This window comes from Acanthopagrus latus, chromosome 15 (assembly GCF_904848185.1).
Source record: "Acanthopagrus latus isolate v.2019 chromosome 15, fAcaLat1.1, whole genome shotgun sequence".
Taxonomy (NCBI): domain Eukaryota; kingdom Metazoa; phylum Chordata; class Actinopteri; order Spariformes; family Sparidae; genus Acanthopagrus; species Acanthopagrus latus.
The window spans coordinates 6,375,780-6,390,007 of record NC_051053.1 but is presented as its reverse complement, the minus strand read 5'-3'; the positions used below and the strand labels follow the sequence as shown (position 1 = coordinate 6,390,007).

At 44.4% G+C, this 14,228-nt stretch overlaps 1 protein-coding gene across 1 annotated transcript in view; it reads left to right on the top strand.

Moving 5' to 3' along the window:
• march8 (membrane-associated ring finger (C3HC4) 8) overlaps positions 1–14,228 on the top strand; it is an 89,547-nt gene that overhangs the window by 14,159 nt on the left and 61,160 nt on the right. The window contains 1 exon segment of the mRNA XM_037123729.1: positions 9,319–9,515. Coding sequence (XP_036979624.1) covers positions 9,420–9,515 — 96 coding nt within the window. The 5' untranslated portion in view covers positions 9,319–9,419.

Genomic DNA, 14,228 nt, shown 5'->3' with positions numbered 1-14,228 from the left:
GTACACCAGTTCCCCTTCATGGTGTCGACTGTTGGGACGTTTAAAAAGTGTGCGTCACCGCTATACTGTAAGTGACTCGTTTTTTAAAAAATTTCAGTTCCTGTCTCCATTTTTAATGCGTTCGCACTTCTCTCCCTTCAGATGTTCAGCACTCGACCTGTTTGTAGTCTCTGTTTACTCTTTCCTCCTCTTATCTGTCCATCACGCACACACCCAAGGAATCGAACAGCATCCTGTCAACACTCTTATCAAATATTCTTTGAGTCAGCCGTTCATTGATATGTCTCCCACCCCCCCCCCCCCCCCCACACTGTTTTTTAGATTTCTTTCTACCCTGTGTTGGCAGCTGATGAGGATATCAACAAGAGAGTAAAGGACAATAACAGACAGAGGAAACTCTACACTTCCTCTTGGCCTTACAGCTGGTCTGGCAGCTTTATGCTCATACTGTGACAAATTGTCCATCTTCACGGACATTTTATTGAACCTAAATCCTGTCGCAACATTCCCACATTCATATCAAGTGCTGTATCATAGCATCATACAGCACTTTGAATATTTATCAAAACTTTTTGGCTATCCGCAACCACCTCTTGTTTGATGATAACAAACAGTGTAATAACTTCAGATTTCAGTGGTCGCGTAATGCTCACAACAATAGACAATAAACACAGTTTCAGTTTGGCCTTTGGGTAAGGTACTTAGGGAATTACCGTTAATTAACTACAGCCTACAGCTGATCTAATCTGCTGCTGGCAATGTCCTGTCATTTACACTGCTGAAACTGCTGGATAAATATGCAAGGCCTGCTAGCTGAACATGCTGTGCATTGTGGTGTTAATAATATAAAGAGTGAGTGGAGGTGAAATATTAGAAAGGAGATTTGCTCTAATTATAGTGAATCCACCATGAAACACAAACCGTACTCACGGTGCAGTTCAATTTTGCCCTTTGTTGAAAGTTTGGAGTGGGCTTTGTAATGTCACAGTGACGTGCTTTCACAATATAAAGTGTGCACATGAGGACTCTACTCAAAAGTACGCGGCTGTCATGCAGTCTATGCAAGCAGCCGTGCACAGCATTCTGGTAGCGTAGCATTTTGTTTCGAGACCAGGGGTGTCGCGTTGTCCACTCCTCACTTGCAATAAGCTGAAGTCTGGCTTACTTCATGCAAATCAGGGGCATCCTGAAACTAACCATTATCAAGTCATAATGAAGACTTCACATTCTGCAACTGCATGGCTCCCTAACGGAGACATTTCAGTGAACTATTTTCTCGATATATGAGCGAGTGTTTCCAGATGAGCCACAATGTCGGTTACGTTTGCAATCCCAGAGCAGGCAGCCCATGAGCAGCATTCGTCCAGGGGCATCAGGTGCAGCCAGTAAGTGTTTGCATGGTTGTCCGAGGGTGTAGAACGTTTTGGACAAGCGTGCAAAGTCTTAGATAAGCATGAGGACCAGAAGCAGGAGGAAAAATCCAACCTACCAGCAACTCTTAAATTGACTGATCCATGTATGCTGTATCAGGTTTGCTTCGTCTTTGCAAAACTGGAAGTGTACAAATGACAAGTTGTGTTTTTTACAGCGAGTTCCCGTAAGAGTGGGAGGGACCGTCAAAACATGCAACATTACAGTGTACATGTAACGAGCGCAAGTCTGAAGTCTTTGAGTCAATTTGTTGCTACAAAGATATAACTATCCTAACGGAACGGAATTTCACATAATGGAATATTTGGGGAAGAATATGTTTTTAGGGTTTTAACACACAAAACTGCTTTTGCAAAAATGGAGCTGGAGAGTTGGCTCGATTAAGTCTTGATGGTTTAATTAGATGAGTATCTCAGAAAAGTAAGAAAAAACATTTCACAGTTAACCTTAATTTTGCAATAGGGTGCGGGAGTTATTTCACATCCCTTTTTTTTTTCGGAAACCCAGAGAATGAAACCGCTCTTCTGTCGGGAAATTGAATTATGGGAAAGGTTGAACGTCGCTCAATGATTTCTTCCCACGTCTGACGTCAGGGTCTCGACATGTCACTGCACTAACTGGTGGAATTCATTGAGGTGTCGCTGAGGGAACTGTCTTACTATTAACTGAACTTTGAACCCACTTTTGCACTGGCTAATGTGGGAGCGGTACTGAAAGTGAAACATTTACTGTAAATTAACAGATCCTGCTTCCTTTTTCCAAAGAGGAAGTTACATGAGGTGTGTGTGTGTGTGTGTGTGTGTGTGTGTGTGTGTGTGTGTGTGTGTGTGTGTGTGTGTGTGTGTGTGTGTGTGTGCGTGCACTTGGATCTGTGTTATCCCTCTTGGCTCTCTGTCTCTTTTCGCTCTTGTTTGCTCCTCTTGCCCTTCACAGCTCCTCGGCAGCAGAGACAGAGTAAAGATCTTCTCCGTAAATGTTGGTAAAGTCCCAGAGAATTTTGTCGGTGTGTGTGTAGGAAAAGCGGCAGCTCTTGCGTTCTCCCACACCAACCAGTCTGTTCATCCCAGATGTCTCTGCAGGGCTCCCTTCACCAACCACACAGTTAATCACATGCAAACTGGGACTCATTAGCATATAATCAAATGGGACAGCTAATGGCGGAATTATGTATGCAGCAAACTTAAATATCATAGGAGCTTTTGATTAAGCCTGCATATAGGGTAAACAGGCATGGAGACATTTAGGAGGCAGGGAAGAGGCCGCAGTAATACTCAGACCGAGCCGCTGCTGATAAATGATGCAGCAACATTTGAAATGACAATGAGCTAAAAACATTATGATAATTTATTCCCGGCAGGTTATGAAAAAGTGTTCAAGTAATCACCAGTCTGGTGTGTGTGTGTGTGTGTGTGTGTGTGCGTGCGTGCGTGTGTGTGTGGAATAACACAATGTCAGTGACAGTAAAAATTTGGAACAGTTTGACGGTGAAATTTGTTTAACAATTTATCCAAATCTATGAAGAACTGTGGTGCCAGATTTGACCTGTTTCTAGTGTTGTGTGTGTGTTTGTGTGTGAGGAAGTGAGCCGCAGCAGGATTTATCGGAGGAGTCCATCAGGTTTTACTGACACCCCGTTAATCTGTGTGTGTGTGTGTGTGTGTGTGTGTGCGTGTGTGTGTGCGTGTGTGTGTATGTGTGTGTGTGTGAGTCTTCTGGCAGAGCATTAAGTCCTATCATCGCCGCCAACATGGCTATAGAATCTGTGCAATGATGAAATGAATGCCCCCCCTCCTCGTCCCTGGGCCAACATACCGGCATATCTGTCACATTTTCTTTCTATAAAATCCTTTGCATAAAATGATTCGGTGATGGAGCGGCACATCCCTTGAGGGAACAGCAATCAAAGCAAGGAATTACATTTTCAAGCGTTGCACTGTACCTGCCAAATGATCACTGAATACCTGCTGGAGAAGTAACATTTATGAGAGCTTTCCTTAATGAGGACCGTCACATACTCTGCTCATCTACAGCAGTCAATCAGAAGTTAATGATCTCCCGCGGTTTAAAATTATCCTCTAAAACTGTAATATCAGCATAAAGTCATAGATTAAGAGCCCCAACAAACTCTTCCCCTTAAAATGAGGCTACAAAATTCATGAATTTAAAGCACCCAGAATGCAAAATATAGCTGTATTATATAGCTGTATTATCTGATTAACGCATTATTTTTAAGACCCTTACTCTATCCAGTCTCTTTCATAAGCTGCCAATCCTCGAAGAAGACACCTCTTTAAATATAGACTATAGCAGTAGTACAGTAATGGTTGGATTGATTGATACACAGCCGAGTTTTTCTGCCTGGTTGCGCATCAGAGGCAAGGAACGGGCTCTCGGCCATATCTCAGGTCTGATCTGACAGCAGGGACACAGAGGGGCCTCTTGGCAAGCTGAATAACAGCAGAGCTCATCTGAGCAGAACATGGAGGAGACAGGACTGTGATTTACCTGGAGCAGGAACAGAGAGGGGAGGAGAGGGAGAGGAGGACAGAATCGTCTGCCTTTTTAGAATAGATGGACTTCAATGTTAGGAGCCACAGGAATGATTTGATGACCTTGTCTCTCTGGGGGACCTGCTGTGAGAATAGTTTTCATGATTGTGGTATGAAAAATCCCGCCATCCCCCTTTTTTAAAGCAATTTTTTCCCTTTAATATTTTGTGTGTAAGCTTTAAACCCAACACTGACATGTTGTAAAGTTGATATATGGCGAGTGCACCAGCAAACAGAGGATTATTTATAAATCATAACCCTAACCCTATGATCATTCATTTGACAAATGTGAGTGTGATATTCTTCCTTTTAGCTCAGTTTTCGTCTCCTCCACCACCTCCTGAGGTGCTAAATGTTCCCCTATGTTCACCGACTAGCTGCTAACTATGTCTGTCTGCTGTTTGTTGCTGGGAAGTTAATGCACAGTAGCTTCACTGAGCGAACACCTTCGACACTATATGAAGTCGAGTGATTCTTTAATATGAAGATATTGATTTTGAATGATCAAATACAGTGTTTACCAATACTTAAAAAAATAAATTTAAGCTTCACCACCATTTACTAAACAGAGCTCAGGAAGCAGCATTATGATCTTTTTATAGAGAACATAACTTGTTAGCTAGCTTGCTACATTCGCAAAAATAGCAGCAGATAAAAGGCAACGTGTGTGAGACAGTTTGCATCTGTACAAGTTGTGGTAAGTTGTCTCAAAGAAAAGGTAAAAAAAAACTCAGAAATGACTTCTTCAGTGATTTGGCTTTGCACTCCTGTAACTCACAATATAGTTAAGTAATACAGTTCTTCCTCCTCAAAATCAGGTGCCTACAATACCCACAATGCAGTTCAGTGGGTTAATCTAGCAGCAGCCAATGCAGCCTCGAGCCGCTACCCTCAAGGAGAGGTGAGGAGCGGACTACGGAGGGTCTCCGTGATTACCTCCTTCTTTAGATGTGTTTTTCAAGCTTATAATCTGAATCGTCCTCGAGTGATGTCAGACAACTGAGACAACGACAGATTTCACAGATTGCAGCTGACGTTTCAGTGTGTCCCTGCACTGTATCTACCATATTGATGGTTTGAAGAGGTTAAATAGTTATAAAGGTGTTTAGTGCCATGAACTCCGTGACCACTGCTTAAATTACATCTGCAAACTAATAAAAACTAACAATTACTCATTATGTTAGTTTTTAATTAAAGTTTGCTTTGAATTTTTTAATTTAGATAACGGTATTAAGCAATTAACCTGATATGATCGTAGCGCTACAGTGCAGTCAAAATGATAATATTAACTTGTTTCTTACAACCAGCCACATGTACACCCATTAATCCAAAGCTATCGTCCCCTTAACAGCTTAAACTGACCCCTGGAGCTGCTGCCATGGCAACAGGTCAGCATAAAAATTGGACCGGTGGGAGGTCTGTGATTGGTTGGAGTGCTGCAGGATTTGTAGCTATTAATATTGTTGCGGTGAACTCTTTGACTGGCGGCCGGCCCAGCGGACACACACACACACACACACGCACGCACATACGCACAACTGGAAATGGCCTGATCGCACATCCAAGGGACCTTCCGACAGCTTGACTGACAGATTGAGTTTAGCCATACTAATCCCTAAAAATACTCACGCCGCAGCGCTGAAACGAATGTTTACATACAGTTGTATATGGTGAAAGCGTAATCCTGAGTGTCCGTCGAGCGCATCTCTCCCCATTAGTGCAAGCTCTCAGCTGAACAGCGGCTTGAAATACAGAGCCAATTAAGAGGGGAGCGGAGGGTTTTTACTGCAGTTGTTGTTCTTCAGATGTATAGTAACGAGCTCTCTGGCGCAGCGGCGGGCCGTGTTGCGGCCGCCGTGATGAATGCTGCTGCAAAGCCACCGCTCTTGTATGCCACGCAGACAATGCACGACACGGACTGCCGTGATTTGTTTCGTGCGTCCCCCCTCATTTTCTTCACCACACAGTCTCGGGGAAACGACACAAGAGCGGACGCTTCTTAATTAACCCCAAACATGTGTGGGGCTTTAATGATGCCACCATGTGATGCCCTCAGGCGGGTGACTTTGCGCCCCGACCCGCGCTCATTTACTGTAACTCATTAGCCGTGCACACAGTATGACTGTGCATGCTCTCTGCCCATCAAAGTGACCTGTATTCTCCTTCTGTAGCTCACTATTTCAAAGCGAGGTCACATAATGGCTCATAATAAAGATAGAATTACCAAAAGGGATTAAATTACTGCACTGCTCTTGCCTTCAAGTCACTAAATCCACTTAACGTGTAACGAAATCAAGATAGATGGCTTCGGAAGGAGGGAATCGAGGCCTGAAGAGGAAAGAGTTGAACGATTGGTGGCTGGATGCAGCCAGGACAATTTAGGTTTTTATTAATGGTTTCCTGTTTTTACATGTGCAGCTCCAGTAGCGTCACAACAGGCTTTTAAAACGCGAAGCATGAGTCATGTGTTGCGCCAGGAAAGAACTCCACCGTCCTCCAACATCCTGACATCTGAGGGCGCGCTGCCTCCTGGATTAGTTCAGTAAATCCAGCTCCGGATCAAATGTACCCGTTTTTTCTTCGCCTGTTTGACCTGCCGTGCAACTCCCTTTCGTATGGCAAAACAAACTAACGGTGGGGTTTTATTGGGATGTGACTGTGAAAAAGTCAGTCTTGAGCAAAGTCTCTTAAAAGGTTTAAAAAGCGCACTCTGGTAAGTCCAGACTTTAGCGGGACCTGCCGGGTGCTGGGATGTTCTGAGAATCATGAGCATTTTTCGAGGATTCAAGGGTTTTAATTTTTTTTTGCTTGTGCTGTTGGGCCTGTGTTGCCGTTTTGTAGCGGAGAAGGTGGTGTTATGACTGCGATGGGTGCGGGGTTGAGCTGTTTTGGCTGGTAAGCTCAGACTTTTCGACCCTGCTGTATGTATTTTATTAATTATAGACCAAAACTAGACCAAAAGTTCCAAGCAAACCCCTCCACACTGTCTAATCTGCAAAAGTGCTTGCAACTTTTCAGTGCTAGACCTTAATCGCATGACATCTCATGCGGGGACTGTAATTGACTGCGGGCTTGCAGCCACCTCATACTCGAGATGGCTTCTCATTATAACAAATTATTTTCCTGAAGAAGTTCTAGGGCCAGAAATGTTGCTAATAAATGTAATTTTGCAATTTAGAGCGTGCGGACGTTTGCCTGGAGCCGCTGTCAGTGACAACAGTTTTGTTCCCTTTCAGTTTAGGGTTTTACCGTCAGTTATTAAGTTTTCTTACAAGTGTCACATTAAGTCTCAGGTGACCCATAGAAGCACACACTGATTGCGATGTGAGCAAACATGAGTTAGGGACTCACGTTCCCGATGAATAATAACTGCTCTATCGGTGCCACTCCACTGTGTGCAGGACCACTCTGTAGTTTGTTAGTTTGTTGGAGAGACGTGTTCCCTCCACCCTCTCTGGCACCGAGCTGAGGCTGCCAGCTGTTGCACAAGAAGATGATGTGACTGCTGACTGTGAGTGTGTTAGTGAGCCTGTATGAGTGTAATCAGCGCCCCCATCTTGATAAATACTTATCAGAGACAGTGTGGTGATGAACTGAAGTGGCATCTCTGGCTGTGCTGTTCTGTTTCCTCACCCAACCCTTGTGACACTCTCAGCCCAAACCCTTCACCACCACCGCCATCATCAGCAGCACCACCCGCCCTCCTGTCATCAACCAAACGCTGGTTTCTGATTACTAGCATTTCACTGACCTCCCATCTGTCTGCCTGCTTTTTGGTTTCTTAATCCCATCATTTTCATAGCGCGTGGCTTGAGGGTCTGCTCGGGAAGCGGCGCTGCGTGCGAACACACACACACACACACACACACACACACACACACACACACACACAAGCACACGGCCTGGTGGTGAGAAGGAGCTAAAGCTTAATTGCAGTCAGTGGCAGTACAGATGGCTGCATTAACTGAAGTTAAAACGACCCATTTGTAAAACCCTCTTGTGTAACTCCCCAGGACAGCTCCATACTGCTGCTGCTGCTTTCTCCATGACTCTGTCTGTCTCAATCTATCCAAGAACGACAGGCAACCGCACGCACCACAGATCTCTCTTGTGTGGAAATCATGGCCCTGGATCTCCAGGTCTTTGGGAAAAACTGAATTCATCCACACAGAGGATTACCTCTGTAGTGATTTATTGCACACTTCTGGGATCACCTCTGTGATAATTTATTACACTCTGCGCTTGAGCTATTCTGAGACAAACTTCTGCTCTCCTGCGGAAAATCACGAGGGATGACTGTCAGCTCCAAGTAAAGACCACGAGCAGGCTTGATTTTGGAGGCTTTAATGTGGTTTAAAAGCTGAAGAAAATGACCCCAAAATAAAACATGTTTGTGCTGCTTAGCTGTGAGCTTACCAGTTAACGGGAAATACGTTAAACAGTTAGCAATTACTTTGGCAAAAAATTGCCAGCTCTTTTTTTGAAGTGACCTTCGGTAAGAAGCCAATTCTTTCGTTTTGTACCTTGAAAATGTCCTTACCTGTCAGACATGCTGTAAACTCAGCTTTGACTCTGATATGTCATTTTATTAATTTAACAGGAAGTATTAACCTGCTGAGGAAATACAAGAAAAACGTCACAGGGCCAATTTAAAAGCCTTATTGGTATAAAATATAAAGCTTGGTTCACTGTTTATATCGACAAATACAGTACAATACAATTAAAACCATAATCTGAGTCTGTTTACACGTAACGTCTGTGCATTTTTGCAGCTCAGGCTTGTTAAAGACATAATTAAAAGAATAATTAAAACTGTAATGCAGTCTCTTTACATGTAAAGTGAATTAGACCTCAGCTCAGTTCTAAAATTGTATTTCAAAAACAGTTTGCATGGTCGAAGGGAGATGCTGTGAGAAAGCCCAGCAGCAGCAGCACCCAAATAGTTTCCTCTACTTGATATATGAATACAGTTGCGCAGCTATAAATAAAACATGCTCAGGGTTTTCACCGATGAATAAACACACTCCTAGAGGTCGAGTTGCGGAGCGTCCTCATCAGAATCTGAATTGAGTCATTTATTGGGTTCCGCACCAAAAACATCTGAAGAAGCCTAGCAGCAGAAGAGGTCGGTCAAGTGATCAGCTGATGAGATGAAAGCCCAAAATGGAGCTGTGTCACTTCAGCACTTTCATTTCTCTTTTTTTTAAATTTTCGCTGTACACTTTCATTGTGTTTCAGCCTCCTTCAGGTGCAGCGATACGCGGCCTGTTTTCACACTGTATTTGAATTTGTCGTCTCGTCGCTAACCCGCTTGCTGTCCTCTGTGTGACCTCTGCAGGGCATTGCGGGCAGGGCGTCGTAGTTCAGACCATCATGCTCTTGGCTCCGGCTGTGGGACAGGAAGTGTGTGTGTGAGCGCCCCCGGTTGGCTCTGCTGGGATGAACATGCCACTGCACCAGATCTCTGTCATCCCCCGTGATGTCACCTCGTCGCGGGTGTCGGGCAGTGGGAAAGCGAAGGACAAGGACAAGCAGGTACGTGAAGGTTTCGAAAGGCCCGATCAGGTCGCAAGCTCTTCAGCGGTCGTTCTATCTGCTGAAGGGTGTGTTACGCATATGTTTGTTTTACGAGTAAACACCTGCACAGGTCCTGAACAAAGAGGAAGTAGATTGACATTATAAAGGGACAAAGTCTGCAGCCGGGGGGGGAAGTTAGGCTGGATGGGTCAACACAAAATCAGACTGCAGTTCGTTTCCTGTTTCCTACAAATGGTCAGCATTAGTTTCTTTTTTGTTTTATAACTCTGACTGCAGTTGTTCCCGAACATTAACCACATGGCTATTCTTTTAACCACGACGACAAAGGGCCCCCAAAGGGAAATTCCAGTATTTTATTATGATCATACACATTTTGGAGTGTAAATGATTTGCTTACTAAAAGGTTTTGAATCGGTCCAGCAGATCGCCTCAGCTGGCTGCAGTGTAATCCTTTGGTGCGACTCTAACTGTCAACGTTCTATCCACTAAAAGCTGCTTGTTTTTGCCACTGACAGACTGACATTGTTACTGGAAGTGTCTGATAACATGATAGAATGTTTTTTTTTTTTGGGTAACCAGAAACATCTCTGTTTCATTGGAGGGGAAGTCTCGGAGTTGTTGCGGGAAGATGGAAGTGGAAGGAGTTGGGAGAGGAGTTTGGACTTTCCCTGTTGGAGCTGCCAGCAAGGTCCTTGAGTCATGGCTGATCATCTTACTGATTTTAACGATCTCGATGAAGCAGCAACTGTAAGGAATCACCTCGGAAGGATTTCAGAGCCAGACTCCTCCTTGAGCGTGACTCGTGTTGGAGCAAAATTCCTCCATCCGTTTATTTCATTCTTATACAACACCATGTCTCAAGGACGTGGGAAGGGAATTTCTTTTAATTGACAAATGACTACTGTGACTTCCTGGTGGGGAAAAGATATGAATTGGATTGCCAGGGTCGAGGACAACATGCTTTTTGGCCATTATTCAAGAATTTGCTCGCTAATTCTGACAAAAATACGCTCATAACTCAAGAACAGAAGGGGAGATTGTGGCCATATGTCACATCTGGCATTTGGTTGGATGCTTAACTGGTGACACTGATCTCGGGTGCCCACCTTGAAACTGCCGATTTTGGATCTCTTTTGTGCTGCTCTGTTGAACATGTGTGTAGCATCCACTTTTTATTCAGATTTGCAGCTTCTTTGCAGCAACATCCGTAACTGAAGCATTGTAGTCAACCAACCACGAGCTCGTTGGTTTTCCCTCACTGATATCGAGCTTCAGGTGACTGTCGGTGCACCGTGTGATGAAGCTACATGAGTCTCCAACGTGTAGACGGCAGGTTTGACAAATCAATTGAATCATACATATGAGAACGGTGAAACCATTTATTAAACGTAAAAAGTAATGAAAATACACTATTCATGATACTGTCTGCCTACGCTAAACTGCTGATGGCTGATCTTCCCCACCGTGAGAAGGAAGTGGTTGGAATTGGCTGCCGTCCATTTTGAAACACTATAAAAAATGATTCCCTCTCTTTCTACCATCTCAAACAAAGCCTCCGTTCGGTTTTTGTCATTTTTTTTCTGCTTTTATTGTAGTTTTCAAATGCCACGGCGGACTGTTTATATATCAGCGCCACATTCAGTTACGTTCTGCTTAATGTCACTCAAACACCCACAGAGGGAGAAGTGTTTGCCAGACGCCTGGAAAAAAAAAAGTTAACCGCGCCTGTTCTTTTTGCTTATTCATCGTGCCGTCGTTCTTAAACCAGGTTTGACGGCGTGAAATGTGTATTTTGTTTTAAACAAACTCTTTGTTGCCTAGAAAAGAGATGAAAGAGCGCGCTGAATGCACTGCAGAACGATTTGTGAAAATGTCAATTAGATTTAGACAAAGGACAGAAAGAGTTGCAATCGAAGTAAAAGATGGAGAAACCTACCCCAGGTGCCCTTTTTTTCATTCATCAGAGAACAATCAGAAAGTTTTGGGGGGTTTTTTTCAATGCCAGCGGTGTCAATCCTAACGTGGCAACATAAATTACAACATGATCTGCACAAACAAATTATTTCTGTGCTGCCCCTGGTTTGTGCTTTGCATCAAATGAGGCTGGTTAAAGTCTGGTCTGCTTTTCCGCTCAGTGCTTTGAACCGCCCGGAGGACATCTGGTTTTGCAATTCAGCAGTGGACCGTCTTTAAAGGTAGCAGATAAAGAATTTGGTATCTTTTTAAATGGTGTTTTGTGTATCGCAGGCTTCTCGGAGCACTTTTATTCATCCCTGCTGCTTCGTCGGGATAGTTACAGCTCTCACAAAACAATGTGATTGGGAAACTTGATTTGAAATCTGCCAAAATAAAGGCCTTCATATAAATCTGTGATGTTAGCTTTTAAAAAGAATAATCAGAGGCAGTTGATGTGAGCCTGTCAAAGAGTTCTGATTAGAGAATTCTGACTTTATTCGCTTATAAATCCTGTAACTTCTCACATTCTCATTGCTTTTCATTTAAGTCATGACCAGTCCTCAGTCTGACACGCTCTTCCCTGTCTCTTCCCCCTCTCTGTTTCGCCATCAAACACCACTGTGAAGTGCTCTCAGTTGCTTTTTTTGAGCCCCGGAACAAAGCAAGGTGCTAAGTCAATATGTCCACGGCCTGCCCTTTTCCACCGGGCGTCGTCACATCACAATAGATCCTGGGCGCTAAGTGCAGCAGCACAGGTGTTCTTAAGAGGCTTCTTCACGCTGCATATGGCGCTGCGTTTTATCCCTCCGTTGTCGAACATGTGATAAAACATAAACTGGAGCTGATGTGTATTTTTTTACTTAACGCGCACACACACACGCACCTCGCTGAAGCTCAAAATCCTGCCTCGTCACTGCAGAAGTGAAAGCAACAGGGAGTCATTCCAAAACTGGCTCCAGTCCAAAGTGAAACGAAGGCCCGAGTTTGTGCAGCTGAGATATCGGTTTGTACAATGCATTGTAACAGGATTAAGGTGTTTAAACTTTTCCGAGCAGTCGTTGCAAGGTTACTCTTAGCCTGCTGGGGACTAAAGTTGAAACTGTAGGCTTCATGAAGCCTTGAGGGCATTTGGTCTCGCTGCCACCATGTTTGCTAACGGCTGCACAGATCCAACCAGCTCAGCATCATCTCTCTCTCTCCCCTCTGTCCGTCTCCCGCTGGCTGAGCCTCCGTCTCTTCCCCCCGAGGAATAAGAGGGTAAACAGCAGCGACTCCCGTCCTTCCTGTGGAACCATCAGCGGAGCAGAGAAAGGAGAAACAGTGTGTAGGAAAAGAGAAGAGGGAAAACGGCGAGTGTTTGCTTTGAATGCTGATCAGCTTGCGGGTCCTGGAAGTGTGTGTGTGTGTGTGCGTGTGTGCGTGCGCTGAGTTTAGTCACAGAGCACAGGCCCATCTGGCGCTCTCAGACAACACAACTGGTCTTTTTAGCGCCTCAAGAAAAAAAAAAAAAAAAAAGCAGAACTTTCCTCTACTTAGAATTCAGAGTTAGTCAGCTGCTCCTTTCGAGAGCAACACATCTTTAACTGTTGCCGTCCCCTCTCTGGCCCCCCTCTCCTCCGCCCACATGCAAGTTCATTTGTCTTCCTCGAAATCCTCTTTGGTTTGTACTCGCGGGCACTTTGTTCACGCTCTGCCGTCCGCTTGAGAATTCATGTTTGGGTGGATGAATCAAGCTTTTAGAAAATTGTTTAAAAAGAGGCTTTAAAAAGCTCGGAGTGAAAGAGTTTTTTTCGAGGGAAGTTTGAAAAAAAAAAAAAAAAAAAAAAGGGAAAAGTTCCTGACAGCTCTCAGCCTTGGGGAATAATACAGTCAGATTTATTTGAGTCTGGGCTTTTTGATAAGGTGTGCAGCAAATGGATTATGCATGAGTTGACAATAAAGTGAGCTCTGGCACAGGCTGGCAGGTGAGGAAGGAGGAAAATCAGGTCCAGTCGTGCCCACATTCTGAGCTGACGGAGTTTGTTCTGATGATTATCGTCTCTTTAACCCCGATGACGCTCGCTGGTGTTTTTTACCGTAAAAGCAGCTTTAGTGGCCACAGCTGTAGCTTTCAGTTTCACACCTTCACACATATTCACACCCACGCACGGGGCAGCGCTCGCACTAGTTACATATTTAGCAGCGTGTCTCTGTGACTGCGCACACACACACACACATACACTGAACCCTGTGATACTTGATACGCGCCCTTTGGATGCTGCATGTATTTTTTATGAAAGCGGAGAGCGCTGGAAGCTTTGTCCTTCGTTAAAGTGTGTGTCGGAGTCAAGGACAGAGAAAACTCCCAGCCTCCGCTCTGATGTTCGGTGGTTTGATAACAGCCGCGCAGCTCCTGGGCACTGGTGGAGACGAGCTTTGTAGAGGCCGCTATCACACACTGACTGCCACGGCAAACACTCAACACGGCCTCCAGGCTGAAGAGGACCTTTTAATGTGTCTGTTTTCGCTAATTTGATGGGAAGAAACGTCCAGTATAGTAACATTGTTGTTCTTCAGATGGTGTCATCTGACGTAGCTGAAGCACTTTTAACTGAGATGACAGATAGCACGGCTGCCTGTTCGCACTCGGCGACATTTAATCTTTGAGGTGCTCACCCAAAACTACTGTTTGATTAAAACGTGTTTACATGTGTTTAAGAAATATCTGAAAATATGTGTCCTAGCCTCAAGGCAGGGGAACATTTTCCACACATT